This window comes from Danio rerio, chromosome 15, assembly GCF_052040795.2.
Source record: "Danio rerio strain M-AB ecotype USA chromosome 15, GRCz13ab, whole genome shotgun sequence".
Classification (NCBI taxonomy): domain Eukaryota; kingdom Metazoa; phylum Chordata; class Actinopteri; order Cypriniformes; family Danionidae; genus Danio; species Danio rerio.
The window spans coordinates 20,969,405-20,988,122 of record NC_141035.1 but is presented as its reverse complement, the minus strand read 5'-3'; the positions used below and the strand labels follow the sequence as shown (position 1 = coordinate 20,988,122).

Genomic DNA, 18,718 nt, shown 5'->3' with positions numbered 1-18,718 from the left:
TGTTCATTATTAGAATTGCTTTATTAGAATTGCTAGAATTGCTTAATATTCTAAAGAAAAGTTAGTCAGTCTTCCTGAGAAGACCTGTTGTGTCAGTTTTGAAGGTGTGGCTATCTGTTCAACCAATGGCAGAGTAAGAGGAGCGTTTGAAATATGTTTGAGAACAATAAAATTTTAAATTATTCTGTTTGTTCACACTGGTGATGTAGAAATGACTATTTTAACAAGCAACTATTTACACATTGATAAACTCGTTTAGTAAAAGCCCACATTACCTGTAAATTTGAGATCAAGTTTTGACCCTCTCATAGTGTGCACCTGTTGAGTTTCTCATTCTTAATTTCATTCGCAGGAAACTTCACGGCGGAGTGAAGACCTTTGGCTGTGAGTTCTGCGGAAAGCAGTTTCTGGACAGTTTACGGCTGAGAATGCACATGCTGTCTCATTCAGGTAAAACACTGCGGTCACACACAAACACAGTAGCCGATAAGGATGAAAACACAGGTTACAGTGCCATTGCACAAGTGATATGTGATCACTGTTGGGCAACAAGTGTCAAGCCCTGCTGCCCTGTGTTTGTCCAGCATGTACCGCACGCTTAACCTGCTGTAACAGATGGAACATTGCACTTGTGTGCATGGGTGACGCAGTGTTTGGTTATCCCCGTCTTCCCAATTCCCCTTCCACTCTCAAATGCATCTCAATTGTTACATTTCAAGCCTGGCAGAGGTCCAGTCTGGGCACTTTGCCATGTTATTAGTACAGTACGTACAGTGTATATTGCCAGCTTGGTTTTTTCAACCATTGTAAGGAGGAGGTGTAGGACACAAACACACTTAAGGGAGGGATGGATCCAGTTGTTTATGCACATTCAAAGCCATAATTAAACGATCATGTTGAAATGATGCTGTTGCGTGTTATGTAAGCGTGTGGTATTGTTTCGTGCCGATGTGTGCTATTAACTTCGAACTTTTGCCGTCGCATTTTGGTTATCAAAGGGGTCTGTTGCATAACCGTAGACATAAAATAAACCAGACGCAGACTGCAGAAGTGAAGTGTAGCACTGAAACAATGTGCTTTTGGCTTGTGTCGTTCAGCTGTCTTCCTGTTTTTTATTGTAGCTCCCTTTTTAAGATTTTTCCCTTTCGGGTTTTGCTTTACAGCGTGTGCTGTGCGGTTGACCGACGTTGCTTTTTTATTGTCTTATTCTCTATAACTTTTAGCACTACCAGTTAGAAGTTTGGAAACAATATTTTTTGTTGTCTTGAAAGAAGTCTCTTCTGTTCAGCATGGCTTCTTTATTTGATAAAAAATTCTATAATAGGGAAACATTGATCCCAGCTTATATATGATAAATAAACACAATATTTGCTCAGAAAAAAGATGTTAATTATTAAAATACCATCTATTTATTGCGAAGACGTGCACAAATATACAGATGCATACATTCCATAAATAAATACAATAGTAGCCAGAAAATAAAATATATACAGTGCTTTCACATGTAGAGTTCAGTTGGGCCCAGGTATATTAACGGATGCCCAAGTATATTTAGTGACACTGAATCTTTTCTACTGTTATTAATATCCTTTCCTTTTTTTTTTTGTATCTGCACAATAACCAAACATTCACAATTGATTAAGTAGAGGAAAATCTTTTCCCATTTACCTGTTTGGTTTTGTGTGCACGAGACCTGTCAGCACTCCCACAGACAGTCTCGCGTGCTCTGCAGACCAACAGAGATGTGCCTTTTTGGATCTTTGGGAAAATTCATCCAGCCAGGTTTAAATATAGTAAAATGTCCAGGATTTAACTTTTGCTTTCACTTTCTAAAGCTCGTATGCATTTTTGCATCACTTTTTTTTACTTAAGCCTACTTTCCCTTGGCTTTGCAACTGACCGCGAGTGCGAGAGAAGCAATAAATAATTATTTATTTAAATTTATCTAAATGACTCAGAAAAACTTTACTATTTACTCAAAGAGAAATAAATGAACAAAACTGTTCTAAACTGGCTTCAAAATATATGTACACCATTAGTAATGGTTATTCAACACATTTGCTTTCAGGTTTGAATCTTGTAATTACGATCATTTTAAGAGATATTGTCTGTTTTTATAATTTTTTCTGCATTTATTTCCCATTTTGCTGATTATTTTAATAATTTGATAATGTTAATATATTACATAGGCTGTTTTATATACAAATCTAAAATGCATTGGCATTTAAGTTTGCTTTAAACTTGAAAGAAAAAGAGAAGCAGATTTGACCTGTCAGTGGGTGCACATGGCTTCTGAATAGCATAAACGTAAGAGAAATTGTGGACGTCTTTTTTTTACTTTCACCCATTGAAAAGAAACAGTGTATAATAAATAAAATTATTGTTAAAAATGTAATTATTCATTGTTAATTATTAATTGTCAAAGTTACAATTTATGTGATCTGGGTAAATGTGTTTCAATTCGGCTACCACCGCAAGTATATTTCAAACCTGTGGGAAGCACTGATATATATCTGTCATTTCCCATTTATTAATATTAAATAAAGGTTGCCCCTAACTTATATATGCCTTAATTATGTGCATAATAACAATAATCAGTCTGTTGGCACCGATAGCCTAATGGGCAATATGCTGACATACAGCTATGGCTATGTCCTATCATGTGAAGTTTATTTGTAAACTAATTTCAAGAGGATCAAGTGCTAACGGCTGGTCCTGCATTCAATCATTACAAATCAGACGATTCCTAAGCCACTATAAATGCCCTAAGTTCCATATAACAGCCATCTACGTTTTGATGAATCCCCCCTTACACCCCTACTACTCCTTCTTTCCTAGATAGGTGGCATGGTTGCCCAGTGGTTAGCACTGTTGCCTCACAGCAAGAACGTCACTCTTTCTAGTCCTTACCAAGCCAGCCGATGTTTTTGTGCGGAGTTTACACGTTCTCCCTGTGCTCACGTGGGTTTTCCCCCGGGTTCCCCGGTTACCTCCGACCGTCCAAAAACATACCACTTAAATTAATTGACTAATCCAAATCGGCACCAAAGACATGCTCCTGTTAGTAGTTATCTCTTTAGAGCAATACTATCTGTTCATTAGCTACTAAAGCAGGGGAGTTCTCGAGATCTACCTGAGCTCTAACTCTCGCCTTGCAAATGGGAGAGAACCACGGGTTCGAGGATCTTATGAGCTCAGGGCTCTCTCCTGGGACAGCATGCCAAACAAGCTTTACAGTCAATCATCAACTAAGTTAAAGCGAAAAGCACCAAAATAAATAAGATTTTCTTTTTTTAAGCATAATAATAATAATCAGTCTAGACAATGCATATCAATCTATCATTATTTATTACCAAAACATTTCGAGAGGAAAAAAATCTGCACATTTATGCCAAAATTTGACAGTTGTCTTGCCAATAAATATTGGCCTATTAGTATTTATTGTAAACATTTTAGTGGGGAACAAATTATATTAAAATATCATCTAATAAGTAAATCTTGCCTGTGTTAGTTGAAGTAATACCAACATTAAAAAGCATTTATTGGATTTATTGTCTGTCTGTCTGTCTGCTTGCTCGCTTGCTTGTTTTTTTTTTGTGTTTGTTTGTTTGTTTGTTTGTTTGTTTGTTTGTTTGTTTGTTTGTTTGTTTGTTTGTGTAAAAATGGTGGAATTCAAACTTGTAAACCAGCTTGAGAATCAGGAATCCTAGAATGTGACTGATGCATGTTAAATCCAGTAGTTGCCCACAATAAACTGTGCTTTAGAGGGGAATGTCCTGTTTCAAGTGGAGGGGAAATGCACTCAAACTGGCAGGAGCACGTGCGTGTCTGTGTGTGTATGTGTGCATGTGTGTGTGAGTGTGTGTCCATCTGTCTGATTAAGTCTCTGGTCGTCTCTCTGGAGGGTTTGTGAAGCCCACCTCACTTGACTTTATCAGCTCACATTTTTGTCAAGATTCTGACAGCACTCTTCTCCAAATGAACCGAAAATCTCCCTCTCTTTTATGTCTCATTCTCCATCTGGCTGTTTTTTTTTTATCTGTGCTATGTTTAATTCACATCTTAACATATATACAAATATATTTTAGAAATTAAATATATATTTTAATTGAAGTAGATTCCCAGTAGTAAAAGGAACAAAAAAAAAATGAAGTCAGTTTAAGTATTGATATTTGATATTGATATTTAATTAAGTCGAATACACACACACACACACACACACACACACACACACACACACACACACACACACACACACACACACACACATACTCTTCTTCTATATCTCCATCCCCATCCAAAAACACCTGCCAGATATCTCCATCTGTTTCTTTTTGTGTGTGTGTGTGTGTGTGTGTGTGTGTGTGTGTGTGTGTTTACAAAAGCAAGAGGAAGAGCTTTATTATATTTTTTTTTCCTCCCCTTCCAAATCTGAACCTCTTAATCTGTTATAAATCAATATCATAAACACTGGCAACAATATTCAGCGACTCCCACATTTAATCTGCTGGTAATCCGCCGATGCACCTGTTCGCGTGTGACGTGAAGCACAAACGAGATCGAACATTCGTCATGTGCGGCGCTCGGGCTGTCAAGATGTTTTCTCTTAATGTCTTTCTCTTTTTTGCTGGGAGAAGCCCTGCTCTCAGAGCCTGGCCGCGCGCCAGCTCTTCCCTCGCACTGATGACATCATCAGCTGCCGGCAGGTCTGGATGTTCTGCCAGCATTCTGGAGCATTTATGATTGCTCGCAGATGTGTGTCCAGGAACATACTGTACCCAAATCCCAAAATTAATCAAACTTGACTGCTCTCCAAGCCACTGCTCTCCGAAATAGAGCGAGCGGCGGGGTGGAGGGAGGACGCTGGCGGAGTCCTAAATAAAACAAAAATGCAAGAAAGAAAACAGAAATGTCGGCCACGGGCCCTCGGAGGCAGACAGGAGAGGATGGAGCAGACGTCTGCGCTCCGCTCGAACTCTCTGCTACAGTACATGTGCTCACATGCCTGATCTGACACTTTCTGACAATACTGTGCACTGTCACTTAGCATGTGCTGTATTTGTTCCAGATGACAATGGATTTGGCATGAGAAGTAGCTGCTCTGAGGACTATATTTTTCCACTTAAATTGGGGATTTTGGCCAGTTCTGCCTCAGAGGAATTGAAATATACAAAATTGTATGTCATTTTTTTACTTTTGTGTTTTGAATTCATATGGAATTCGTAATAATTATTTGATGTGTTCACTGAACTGCCTTAAAATTTTGACAATTACATGTTAGTGAAATAATTGCATTTTTGTTTTCAACCTCGCCAGTTTTAACTTAATATTTAATAAAGTTTTCTTTAATTTTGTCACAAGCAATTAAATAAGCCAACTTAAATTCCTCCATTTTTACAATCATACAAGTAAAATGTTTTCAATAATAAAAAAATTTATTTAAAAAATATAAAAATGTGTTGTATAATAATAGGGTGTCATGCAGTGCAGTGGGTAGCACAATCGCCTCACAGCAAAAAGGTCCCTGACTGGGTCAGTTGGCATTTCTGTCTTTAGAAATGCAGTTTGCATGTTCTTTCCATGTTCACATGGGTTTCCTCCGGGTGCTTGGGTTTCCCCCACAGTCCAATGACATGCGGGTATAGATCAATTGAAATTGGCCGTAGTGCATGTGTGTGAATGCAAGAGTGTACAGGTGTTTCCCAGTCTTGGGTTGCGGCTGAAAGGGCATCCGCTGTGGCGACCCCTGATTAATATAAGGACTAAGCCCTAAAGGAAATGAATGAATGAATGAATGCATAATAATATTTAGTTACATTTATTACAATTGTGACACCCAGGTAAATACACTGACCTAATTTCCTTCGTTATTGCACTCAGGGATAATATTTAAACCTGTTTCTGGATATGTTAGGTACTGTTACTGATAGAAAATTGATTTTCTTTGTTACTAGCAGTTTTATTTACAATAATGCTAATTTTAGTTTCTTTCTTTTTGGCAATGTTTTTAACCCTGTTACTGAAGGTTTTGTTGACAGAAAACATTTATTTTAAAATATTTTCTTTATATTAATAATTTATATTAATTTACAAATTATTTTATTATTTTATTTTATGTAATATCTCCAACCCTATTACTATCTGTTTCATTTGCAGAAAACATAATACTTAATTTAGTTTTATGACATACTGTAAAGACAAATTTACTTGTAAAACAATCAATTTAGTCACTTTCAGTTTTATTTATCAAAAATATAATATTTAGTTGTAATATTTTTATTTATATGTAATATATATTACATATTGTTATATGATATAATTTAATTTAAATGATATAATTTTATATTATATTATGTTATATTATTTTATTTTTATATCATATTATATTATTTTGTTTTTATATCATATTATTTTATTTTATATTAATTTATATTATATTATTTATATTATTTTATTTTTATATTATATTATATTATATTATATTATATTATATTATATTATATTATATTATATTATATTATATTATATTATATTATATTATATTGGAGAACAAAAAGGAAGCTAAATATTTATTATAAATAAAACATTTTATTCATATTTAACCATGGAAAATGCATTCTGTTTCTCCATTGGCCTCTATCGGGTGGATTTAACCACTCATACCTCATCGACCAGTGGATGTCAGCATACTAATAAATCACCTTTCTTCATACTTTGTCACAGAGGTTGACAGAAGGCTGTTTATAACAAGCATTAAACCCTCCGTGCTATGTTTATATTTAAAGCTGCTTCAATATTATGACCTTTGTGCCTCCATTATTTAATGATTGTTTTCCTTCGCGACCTATTATATTGAACTAACTCTTGCAAATTACAAGATAAATAATGTGTTTTTAGAGGTGATGTCCTAACAGTTGCAATTTATGCTCGTTAACCTGAGTCTTTAATTTGCAAGTGAGTGAAAATGGGGAGGGGGAATGAAAACTAAATAATAATAATAAAAAAAAAAAACTAATTCAGTCTTTATAGCACATTAAAGCCCTAGATCTTCAGGCCCATCATTGGATTTTTGCTGCTTTACATCCTGACGGTTGCCAAGTAGCAGAAGCCCTTGTTTTCTAATGCTCTAATTTGGTATTCAGCACGAGATTGAATCTTATTTTTGTATGCCAGACAAAGTGTTTTGATGGAGGGTGATTGCAGCCAGTCTGGAGGCTGTTTGAGCTGTTTTTCACGAGTAGTACAGTGCACAATGTGCTGTCTGAAACAGAACACAAGCCTATTGAACGTGGGATTTGCTTCTTGGTTTCTAAATAGAAATGTGTGCGAGAGAATCCTGCATCAAAACACCACAAATTAGACACGTGACGTTGCCTAGATAGACTCCTGACTAGGTTTTGAGACTGTAGGGGTGTAGGTATCTGAAAGGTAGCCAGTAGCCTTCACTAATAAGACAATAATAAAGAGAAAACACTAGCACTTTCGTTCATGCGCATCGGAAATGTTCTCCGAGGCAGTATTTACGCTGGCGCTGATGAGTCACAGCATCAAAGTAGTTTTTTGAGCGCGGTTTGTAATGATTCTGTAAATGAGTGCGTTTTTAAACTTTAAAGGGCTTTGGTCGTCGTCCAGAAGGAATGAGAAGAAAGTGTGTGTGGAAAGAGGCTAATTTTAGGTGCTAGCTGGCTGACTTGACGAAGCTTGTGGGTGCTTTAATGAGTCATAATAAAGCCATTTCAGGCCAGCTGAGTGAAAATAGATACTTGATGAGCCGAAGGTCCTTATACAGTTGGATTTTATAGATTTTTTTTTATTACTATTATGGAAGTCTGAATTGGAATAGTATAATCTTGCTAGCAGAAGCCATGCTTGGTGGATATTGTGTCCAAGCCATGTGTGGTGAACCAAAGACGGCGTCTTCTTCTCTGTTTTGAGGTCTTGTCCCTCATGAATTGTTCAGAAAAAGCAATGTCAGATGACCATTTCCCCTTGTTCGGTGTGCGTGGTTTATTGAAAGTGTTTCTGAAGTGATGGAAACATCCTGGCCTACTTCATAATGGGCCAGCAGCTCCACAGGTGGATCCAATACTATTAATAGATGGATTCCCTCAGGCAGACGATGGCCATCAGAACAGTTATTTAGTCCAGTTATTAAGGATCGCTGGTTGCAACTGGGTTAAATGATTCTTTTCTTTCTTTCCTTGATCGCGCGCGCATGTGTGTGTGAGTGTGTGTGTGTGTGTGTGTGTGTGTGTGTGCATGCATTTGTACACTTTGTATATGTATTTCCATCTGTGCAGGTGACTCATACGATTAATGATACCTTAATGGGGTGAATTTTTCATTGCCTATTTTTAAGACCATTAAGATCTTTCTGCATTGTTACATTATTTTCATGATAATTAAGCAGCTTGACCCCTTCTTGTTAGTGTAATGTGAAATATTCTTATTAGCATTAATGTACTGTGAAAGCAACAAAGGTTTACTAGGGAAATTGATTTATATATACTGTAGCATCCGTACCTGATGTACAGCCACCGGTTTATTATAAACTTGTCCAAAAAGGTAAATTTTTTTTTGTTATGTAGTAAATAGAATATAATGACAATCATAACACTGCCTGTTTTAAATAAATTGAAGAATCAGATGATATAAATATCACTTTATTAGGCACATGTGTCCAATCACTCGTTAATACAAATTTCACATGTTACGCCTATTAGGACCAATTGAGCATCTTGTATGTATTTATATCAGAATATAGGTGACATCTCTTTCCATCAACATTCTGCATATCTATTATATTTATGTAAAAATATAACAACATATTCTGACCTGTTCATATAAACTGTATATATAAAAAATAGCACTAAGTGATTATACAAACTTTTGTATTTTTATTTTTAGTTTTTACAGTATGTTAAAATCTAGTGGTTTAAACTTAATAGTGTCAAAGCTAAAAGTTTTTTAAATGATAGTAAATTTCAGTTATGTTTTTTGTGTGTATTTTGATTATGTTATGAATTTTTTCTCTGTGTCAAATCTTATTAGGATATGTACAGCCTGTAGACCATTTTCTTTTATCTGTTCCCCCATTCTCGCTTTAAATCAAAAGGTGATCCAGTTTTCTGTGTTGCTTTGATAAAATCTTTTAAAAAGTCTCCTTCTGTCCATCATTGTATCCTTTGAATCTAATTTAGATTTATTTTTGCTCTCAAGCTTACAATTGATTATTTTTATTCTTATACTTTATTATTTAGATTTTTTTATTTCTTTATTTTATTGTAAAGCACTTTGAGTCAACTGTATTTTCTATAAATATAGTTTGCCTTGCATTGCTGTTACTGAAAATGCCTTTAAAGACTTGTTTGTTGTACAAACAATAGTTACATTGAGTGTCATTTTATTGAGTGTCTTCTGTGAATTATTTTTCTTAGAAAAATAATAATAATATTGAACTAACATTACAAAAATAGTCAAACTGGATGACATGAATGGCTTAAAAACCCCTAATATATATATTTGTCATTATAACAAGCCTTACTGACCCCGAAACTTTCAAACAGTAGTGTATTGTAATGAAATATAACAGGCTTGACAGGCTTGATGTGATTTCACCCTGAAGAAAGCAACCTTGGCATTGATAAATGAATTACGGTGGATCGAAATCATCTGCTTTTACAGGAAAACATGAACAGTACCTGCCTGCGGGAGCGTCAACCTGAAATGACCTTTCTTATTATATGATTATCATTTATTACTGCTATCTCTACGAACACATAATAAATGGGTATAGTGTTTTGTTTGTAAGAAGAGACTCATTGTACATGTCATAAATCAGTCTGCAGATACAAAGCGCTTTTAATATCCTTTAGGACATGTTGCTGTCTGTTCTGCCTCGGCTTATGCTTTACGGTCTTTTATCAAGACAAGACAAGAGAAAAGCTGCCAGCTCTTGTAGATAAGAACATCTCTTTGATTCTGTCAAGGGACAGTATGTTACTCGGTTGATGTGTGTGGGGGGAAAAATGAATGATGTTTAATGTCATAAACAACTCATACTTTGAAATAACACCGTTTCAGCCTTTGGCATCGTTTCTGTTTTCTTTTCGCTTCATTTTACGGTTTGATTTTATAAACATGAGCTTCAAAAATAGTGTGCTTGACAGATCAACATTCGGTGTTTTGCTGCTTTCCCGTCAAGAGCATTTGCTCATGGTTCTGGTTTAGAATGTAATCTGTTCAGAATTTTACATTGCTTTATATTTAAAGCTTCGCAACTTTGATCCTTAATTGTGTGTTGATGGTATTATGATAAATATATATTTTATGTATGTGGTAAAATGGCCCAAACTGTTGTTAGATAAATGAAAATATAACAAGCAAACACTTTCTTGAGTATATTTGATAATCACAAGCTATATTTATGTCAGTGAATATCAGACTATCACTTTGAGAGAGCTTTAAATTTTTGAAAAATATTAAAAATGTAGGCGAAAAGGTGGCTCAGTGGTTAGCACTGTCACCACACAGCAAGAAGGTCACTGTTTTGAGTTCTTAATGGGTTTAATTGGGGTTTCTGTGTGGAGTTTGCTTGTTCACCCTAAGTTAACGTGGGTTTCCTCCAGGTGCTCCGGTTTCCCACACAGTCCAGACATGTGCTATAGGTGAATTGAATAAACGAAATTGACCGTAGTGTATGAGTGTGTATGGATGTTTCCCAGCACTGGTTTGCAGATGGAAGGACATCCGCTGTGTAAAACATAGGCTGGATAAGTTGGTGGTATATACAGTGCATCTGGAAAGTATTTATAGCGCTTAGTTTTTTTACACATTTTTTTTTATGTTACAGCCTTATTCCAAAATGGATTAAATTTATTTATTTCCTCAAATTTCTACACACAATATCCCATAATGACAATGTGAAAAAAAAGATTTTTTGAAATTGTTGCAAATTTATTAAAAATAAAAAAACATGAAAACACATGTACATAAGTATTCACAGCCTTTGCCATGAAGCTCTCAGGTACATTCTGTTTCCACTGATCATTCTTGAAATGTTTCAGCAGCTTAATTTGAGTTCACCTGTGGCAAACTCAGTTGATTGTCTCGGATTGTCTTGAGCCACAAGGCTAGGTAAGGTTACAGAAAATTTCAGATGCTCTTAAAGTTACAATGAGCAGTGGCCTCCCTCATCCATAGGTGAAAGATGTTCGGAACCATCAGGACTCTTCCTAGAGCTGGCTAGCCCTCTAAGCTGAGTGATCGGGGGAGAGAGCCTTAGTCAGGGAGGTGATCAATAACCCGATGGTCACTCTGCCTGAGCTCCAGTGATCTTCTGTGGAGAGAGGAGAAGCTTACAGAAGGACAACCTTCTGTGCAGCTATCAACTGATCAGGCCTGTATGGTAGAGTGGCCAGACAGAAGCCACTCCCTGCCTGGAATTTGCCAAAAGCCATCTGAAGGACTCTCAGATCATAAGAAACAAAATCCTCTGGTCTGTTGAGACTAAAATTTAACTCTTTGGAGTGAATGACAGGTGTTAAGTTTGGAGAAAACCAGGCACCGCTCATCACCAGGCTAATACCATTCCTACAGTGAAGCACGGTGGTGGCCGTATCATGCTGTGGGGATGTTTTTCAGCAGCAGGAACTGGAAGATAAATCAGGATAGAGGGAAAGATGAATGCAGCAATGTACAGAGACATCCTGAATAAAAACCTGCTACGGGGTGCTCTTGACCTCAAACTGGGGTGACGGTTCATCTTCCAGCAGGACAATGACCCAAAGCACACTGCCAAAATATCAGTGAAGTGGCTATACAACAACTTGGTGAATGTCCTTGAGTGGCCTAGCCAGAGTCCAGACCCAAATCCTATTGAACATCACTGGAGAGATCTGAAAATGGCTGGACACCATCGCTTCCCATTCAACCTGATAGAACTTGAGAGGTACTGCAAAGAGGAATGGGCAAAAGTTCCCAAAATATATTGTCTATTGGGTGGCACGGTGGCTCAGTGACCGCTGCCGCTGTGTAAAACATATGCTGGAATAGTTGGTGGTTCATTGCGCTGTGGCGACCCCTGATATATAGTGGACTAAGCTGAAGGAAAATAAATGAATATTGTCTATTTTAAAGTTTTCATTTTCTTTTCATTAGTACAGTCATAATATGACCTTAAAATATTAAAACGAGGAAGTGTCTTTTCATATTTCAGTTAATTAAAAACGTTTTGCTAACAAATGGGTAAAACAAAGGACAGTGTAAATATGTAAAGTGACAACAAATATTTCAGACTGTAGTGTGATCCTTCTATACAGTCGGTTTATCATGCCATCAAATGATTCTTGTTCTTAACATGATTGACAAGATTTTTTTTTTTTCACTGTTTAACCCCCATTTTTGTCTATGCATCTCTAAATCCACCGACCAGCTGGTATTGACTTGTTTTTGTGCTTTTCTTCTTCCTTCCAGCTGGACCAAAAGCACTAGTATGTGATCAGTGTGGAGCTCAGTTTTCCAAGGAAGAGGCTCTGGAAGCTCATCGACAGACTCACACAGGTAAACCTCATCTCGCCTCATCCAACCGCAAACCACTTGCTTAAATAACACTAGTTAACCGCGATGGAAAAACCTCCAGTAAAGGGTAGATGCGTCATGTACCAATAGTAATCATGTTTATGAGCGTATCAAAACTCCATTCTGATGCTCTTCTATAATTCAGCAGGGAAGGTTTCGGTGCCCTCTACAATTTCAGCCAATAAAACGCGCTGTTAAAGGGCAGGGCGGCACACCGCTTTGGCAGAGCAGCAGTGCCATGTTTCACCAATCTCCATCACTTTGTCTAAACATGGCACGTACATTAGTTGAAGCGACTGTACTAAGTTACCAAAGTCTGTGAGTCACCGGCGCTTTGGCACGATCATTTACACGCCAACTGCGCTCAGCTGCCACCGTCCTGTCAAATATTCATATTTACTGACATCTGATGACTGCCAGCTTGCCTTTCAGTGTCACTACAGACTGTTCAATAATCATATATTCGGGTAGGTCAATGGTGTATTTTGATAGGGCTTGGCATGGGATGATGGATTGAGCGTAAACTTGTTTTTGCAGTCGCATACCTGAGTGTGCTCTGTCATTGAATTTGTATGTAGGCGTATAAATGTACGCTGGTAAAAGTGATTAGTTGACATCACGTAGATAAAGAGTGAACTCATTGCCTCATAATTATTATGTGTATAATTATAAAGGTTAAGTCAATGGGTTTACTGACCTCAAATCAACTTGCTTTAAAGAGAACGGCTTTACTCACTTTTTTGAAGTAAAGTAACTAATCACTTTTTACAATGTAGAGTAATGAAAATGAACACTTGCCTTTATTTCACATCTACAGAAGCCACACGATAGCTTTGTGAAAGGAAGAGCTTCACCTCCAGTAAGCTGTTCATTCGAGAAGCGCTGCAACTAGATATTTGATTCAGTGATTCAAGAGCTGGATCATGGAAACAAATCATTGGGCTGCATCTGAAATTGCACAAGTGTATACAAGGGATGCACTAAATGTGTGGCTAAAAATGGCAGCTTTGGTTTTCCACAATAATAAAAATGAATGCAAATATGAGCTATTAAAATATGTTGTTTTAGACAGGCGATACTGTGCTGGTGCAACACTGGTAAAATGATGCCTCTCGATCTGTTCACTTACTGTATCTGCTTCTATTAGACTCATTCATTCATTTTCTTTTCGGCTTAGTCCTTTTATTAACCTGGGGTAGCCACAGCGGACGAACCCTCAACTTGTCCAGCATGTGTTTTTACGCAGCGGATGCCCTTCCAGCTGCAACCTATCACTGGGAAACACCCATACACTCTCATGTATGCCCTATGGACAATTTTTGCTTACCCAATTCACCTGTACCACATATGTTTGGACTTGTTGGGGAAACCGGAGCATGCGGAAGAAGCTCATGCAAAGGCAACCTCCACACAGAAACACCAACTGACCCAGCCAAGGCTCGAACCAGCGACCTTCTTGCTGTGAGGCGACAACACTACCTACTGCGCCAGCACATCGCCCTCTATTAGACTATATGTTGTTAAAAAAGTGCTTAGAAGTGAATAAAGAAAAGGCATTGATTATTAATATTACTTATAATTAATCTGGTGACAGAGGTTTATCCTCAAAACATTAACTGCATAACTATTAATGCACTTTACACTATGCATTTATGCATTTTTTAATTATGCACTTATCCTCTCAATGCCATAGTGTATACATTTATTGTTCCCCCAAACTTATTTTAACTGAGCAGAAATTCACAATTCCATGTCAAATGACATTTAATGGTCTTACAGACACATAAAATATATTGTAAAATAATCTACCAAATGGTACCCATAATCATCTTGTTAGGACATTTTTTTCCTCACACAAGGCAAAAGAAACGCAGTCAGTTTTGTGCTGTGCCTGCTGGAAATATAAATGTGTGAAAATGATAAAAAGTTTGTGATTGATATAAAAAGTTATTATATAAAGTTAAATGTCAAAAAATCTTACCAAATTACTTTTAATAAAATATTTATTAATAATAATAATAATGATGATAAATTTAAAAAGATGAATTATTTAATAAAATAATCAACAAATATTAAAAAGCATTTCAAGATATTTCAGTTTTAGCCCAAAATTTCATTTAATTGAATTCTCAATGTTTAAAAAAGTAAAAAACATGTGAAAAGTACACACATGACCTACTATAATACCTCCAGCTAGAACTGTAATTGTGCGCCTGATGGACACTTTACTATAAAATGAAGCCACAGGAGAGGATTGCGAATTGCAATGAATCCATGCAACTGACACTGGTGGGTCACATGACGATTACAACATGGCAAACTTAATACGTTCAGGTTAAATTTATACTTTAGCCCACATATATTTAGCATCTAAAATAATACACATACTTCTCATCTAAACAAAATGATTCAAACATCCTTTTTATCCAGCTGATACATTTCACAAGAGATTGATTCATGGATTTGTGCATTATTGAATCAATGATTCAGTCAGAGCAATTCTCTTTTCAGCAACTCATTGATTTGAATTTCTCTACTGCTGTACATGGAAAGCTCAAGTTTAAATGTTTGATTGATACGGGATGTGATTTTTCATTGTTGAGAAGTAGACATGTCATCTGCCTTGGTGGCAATGTCAGTTCCAGTTACTTATATCAATAAACGTGGCAAGAAATGCCACAAATGTTTCTGAAGCTATGTACAGCAGAAAATCATATTCATAAAAATAAACCTAAATCATAATTTATTTACAGTGCCTAAATGTCACGTAAATCTTGGAGAGGGTAAATAATATTGAGTCTTTAAACTGCTTTTATTCCAGTCAAAATAAAAGAAATGAAACTTTCTCCAGAAGAAAAAAATAATAGGCAATAATATTAACTTTTCCTATTTAAATTTCCTTTTAAACACCATTGGTATATTTAGCAAATAATAAAAAAAATTCCCTTCAGCTTTATGTTAAATATTTAAACTAACACAGACTAGCCATGTTCCGACAATGTTTCTTTCAGATTACCTTTTAACGCCAGTCTCTGAATAAAAACTTACGGGTCCTAGGCAAGCTATATATCTGTGTAATCTTGATTTATCTTCTCTTCTTGACTTATCTTATCTTGTCTTTTACTCCCAAGCACAACAGAGACCCTCCTACCATTTGTTTCTGACAAAATTCAGTAAGTTTGCTATGTTCACCTAATGCGCTTGAAAAATAGACAATGGGCAAGCTAAAGGGACGAGTGTCACTTGGGAAGGAAGACATTTAGAGCAACGACAGTGTGCATTTGCATTTAATTATGCATCACACAGTATTACAGTCTTTATGAAATGAATATTATGTTATCACAAATTGTTTAATAAACAGTGGTAGAAAGAGTACTGAAAAATCATACTCAAGTAAAAATAACATTACTTGCCCAAAAATATAATGCAAGAAGAGTTAAAGTGTCTGTTGTAGATATTACTCAAAGTAGGACTAAAAAGTAGCCCTTTTAAAAGTACTCAAGAGGTGAGTCTTACACTGTGAAAAGTAGATGCATTCACAAGCAGTTTGTGCAGGGATTTGTAAACGTTACATTCTGTAGTGCATTTAGTGATCTTCCTATATTTGTTCGTTCCTTTCAACCTTCCTTCCATTGTTTGTTTGTTCCTTCCTTCATTCATTCGTTGATTCGTTGATTTTTGTTCCTTCCTTATTAGGTCCTTCATTCATTCATTCATTTTTTTCGTTTGTTCGTTTCTTTCTTTCCTTCATTTATTTGGCCCCTCTTTCATTCCTTCATTCATTCGTTTGCTCATTCATTCGTTCATATTTTTGTTTCTTCCTTCATTAGGTCCTTTGTTCAATAATTTATTAATTCCTTTCTTCCTTTCTTAGTTTGTTCAGTCCTTCCTTAAATCCTTCCTTCATTCATTTGGTCATTCCTTCCTTAATTAGTTTGATCCATCCATCATTCGGTCCTTCCTTCCATTCCTTGTTTGGTTCTTCCTTCATTCGGCCCTTCCTTTCATTTTTCATTCATTCCATTTAGTGTTTAAGGCTGTTTGGTTATATCAGCTGTCATACAGTCGACATCCTTCATTTTTTCATCAGTGACATGTGGTCTATAAAAAGTCTCAGGGTCATTGCATGTAAAGATTTTGGACATATTCTTGGACATTTTAATGCTTCCAAAAGGTTTGCTGCATTTATAAAGTGCCCATGTCTTGAGGTTGTTTTGTATGATGCGATTTACGATGTGTGATTTGATTAGACAGGAATCGCAGGACTGATTTTTCTACTTTAGCCAATCACCATAAACAAGAAAGAAATAAAGTAGTGACTGCAGGTTGAAGGAAAATAGTGGAGTACAAGCACTGATACAGCAGTAAAAATGTACTCAAGGGAAAGTAAAAGTACACATTATTAAAACTACTTAGCAAATTACAATTGCTGAGAAAATCTACTCAATTACAGTAGTTTGAGTATTTGTAATTTGTTATTTTACACCACTGTAAATAAATAATTTTTTGTTTAATAAATGCTTTTAATAAAAGATAATTAAATATCAGTTTTTGGCGATGACCACATGGTGCAACAATCCGTCAGAGAGAGCCTGAGAGACAGGCTGCAAACACCGTTTGGAAAATCTTTGTGCAGTGATGATGTTTATATTCATAAAAGTTAAGTCAAGTTAACATTAATTTGCATCAGTTTGATGTTTTATTATTTTAAATTGTCTTTCTGTAATCAAATAAACATGATATAAAAATTAAATAATTATAAAGTTATTTTATTTCAAACTTTCATGAAAAGTTAATGAATATAACATTGACTTCAAGTGAAACACAATAATAGTATATTCTGACTAGGCTTAAAACAATGTCCATTTTTGCTGGTGAATTGAAGTTATATGCGCCCTGTATAGAACACTATTTTAATCATGTCAACACCTATCATCTGCCGTACAAATGCAGAGGTGGTACTTTTCTCATCTTTACTCAAAAACTTCTGTTCCAAAAGACATCAATCAAAATTTGTATTGTGCAATATGTATTCACCCAGAGAATGGTCACACAAACATGCTTATCTGGCTTTCAATGATGGAGAAGTGGTCGTTTGAGTTCGCTGAATAGCAAAAAGTGTACGGAACATGGTTAGTCTACGTTAGTTGACAAGGAAATGTTACTCAGTGATGCTGAAATAATACTATGCTATAATATGTGTTCTAATTTCTTGAAACCAGAGATGTTTTCTTGGCAGGGATGTAGATGAACTGTACTAAAACATAATTTTTTAATTTTTTAAATATTTTTACTTATTTATTTATTTATATATTTATTTATTTTGCGTATTTTTAAATCATTGAAGAATTTAGACCAAACCAGTAGTTGGAAATGTCCCTTTGTTAAAAAAAAAAAAACAAAACAAAAAACAGAATGTTTAATTAAATTTAGACAAAATATTTAAATTTTTTTAAGACAGTTATTTAATTTTATTTAAATATGTTTTTTTTTTTTTGGCCTTCTCTCTCTATGCTGCGCCCTACATACCCATCATTTCCACCTGTACTTCTGTTACTTATTGCCTTGTACGAGAGACCGCCGTCAGAGGATACAATCTGTCTCAGGTATTCCAGACTGCACTAATTAATTTGCTCTCTGGGTATAAAAGCGTTTCATGGGGCTAATGATCCACATGTTGAGTCTATATAAAGGTTGAGTCCTAATTAAAACAAGGTGCCATACTTTTGTCATCTGCGTGGATTTAAGGTGCTAAACGTTTCCATGGCAGCAGCTCATAAAGTCTCTGAATTTGTGTTGGATCAGAATCAGGGGTCTGCAATGTATTTGTATTGTTTTTACAGTAGCGTACCAGGCCACTACAATGAGGGTGCAATATCTGTCGCCTGTGCTCCGCGGGGAGAAAGACGATAACCCTCTCTAAAACGTTGGCATGTAACTGTAACTCGCTGTGGCACACACTGTATAAATACTTAATGCATGTCGACATAGAGGTGGTGTTAACGATGCCCAGAATTTTATACCTTCTCTCCCAAACTTGTAAACATCCCGCTCTCCGTTTCATTCTGGCAGCACATTTAGTGGAGAGGAGGAGAGGACGGAGCTCATCCATTTTCAGAAAGCTTTTTTACAGCTGGGC

General features: G+C 35.9%; 2 protein-coding genes and 1 long non-coding RNA gene across 11 annotated transcripts in view; 2 read left to right on the top strand and 1 right to left on the bottom strand.

Moving 5' to 3' along the window:
- LOC147840601 (uncharacterized) overlaps nt 1-18,718 on the top strand; it is a 570,564-nt gene that overhangs the window by 498,151 nt on the left and 53,695 nt on the right. The window lies entirely within an intron of this gene.
- The window catches only part of zbtb16b (zinc finger and BTB domain containing 16b), a 105,651-nt gene that overhangs the window by 33,238 nt on the left and 53,695 nt on the right, over nt 1-18,718 (top strand). For 4 of the 8 annotated variants that reach the window (XR_015509295.1, XR_015509294.1, XR_015509293.1 and 1 more), the window contains exons 3-4: nt 353-450; nt 12,475-12,561. Coding sequence is in view for 1 of the 8 variants with exons in the window: in XM_087283988.1 (XP_087140114.1) it covers nt 353-450; nt 12,475-12,561 (185 nt within the window). In the remaining 7 variants the exon portion in view is untranslated. Of the gene's footprint in view, nt 1-352; nt 451-12,474; nt 13,825-18,718 lie in introns of all 8 variants that reach the window. The other 4 variants (XR_015509297.1, XR_015509299.1, XR_015509298.1 and 1 more) reach the window with 4 other exon arrangements.
- On the bottom strand, nt 444-5,421 carry LOC147840602 (uncharacterized). Of its 2 annotated transcripts, none has more exons than XR_015509344.1 (3): nt 4,381-5,421; nt 3,089-3,870; nt 444-3,028 (listed from the first exon to the last, which is right to left on the bottom strand). It is a non-coding gene; the product is annotated as an uncharacterized LOC147840602 (long non-coding RNA). The 2 variants fall into 2 exon arrangements; XR_015509345.1 differs by having other exon boundaries at nt 3,089-3,828.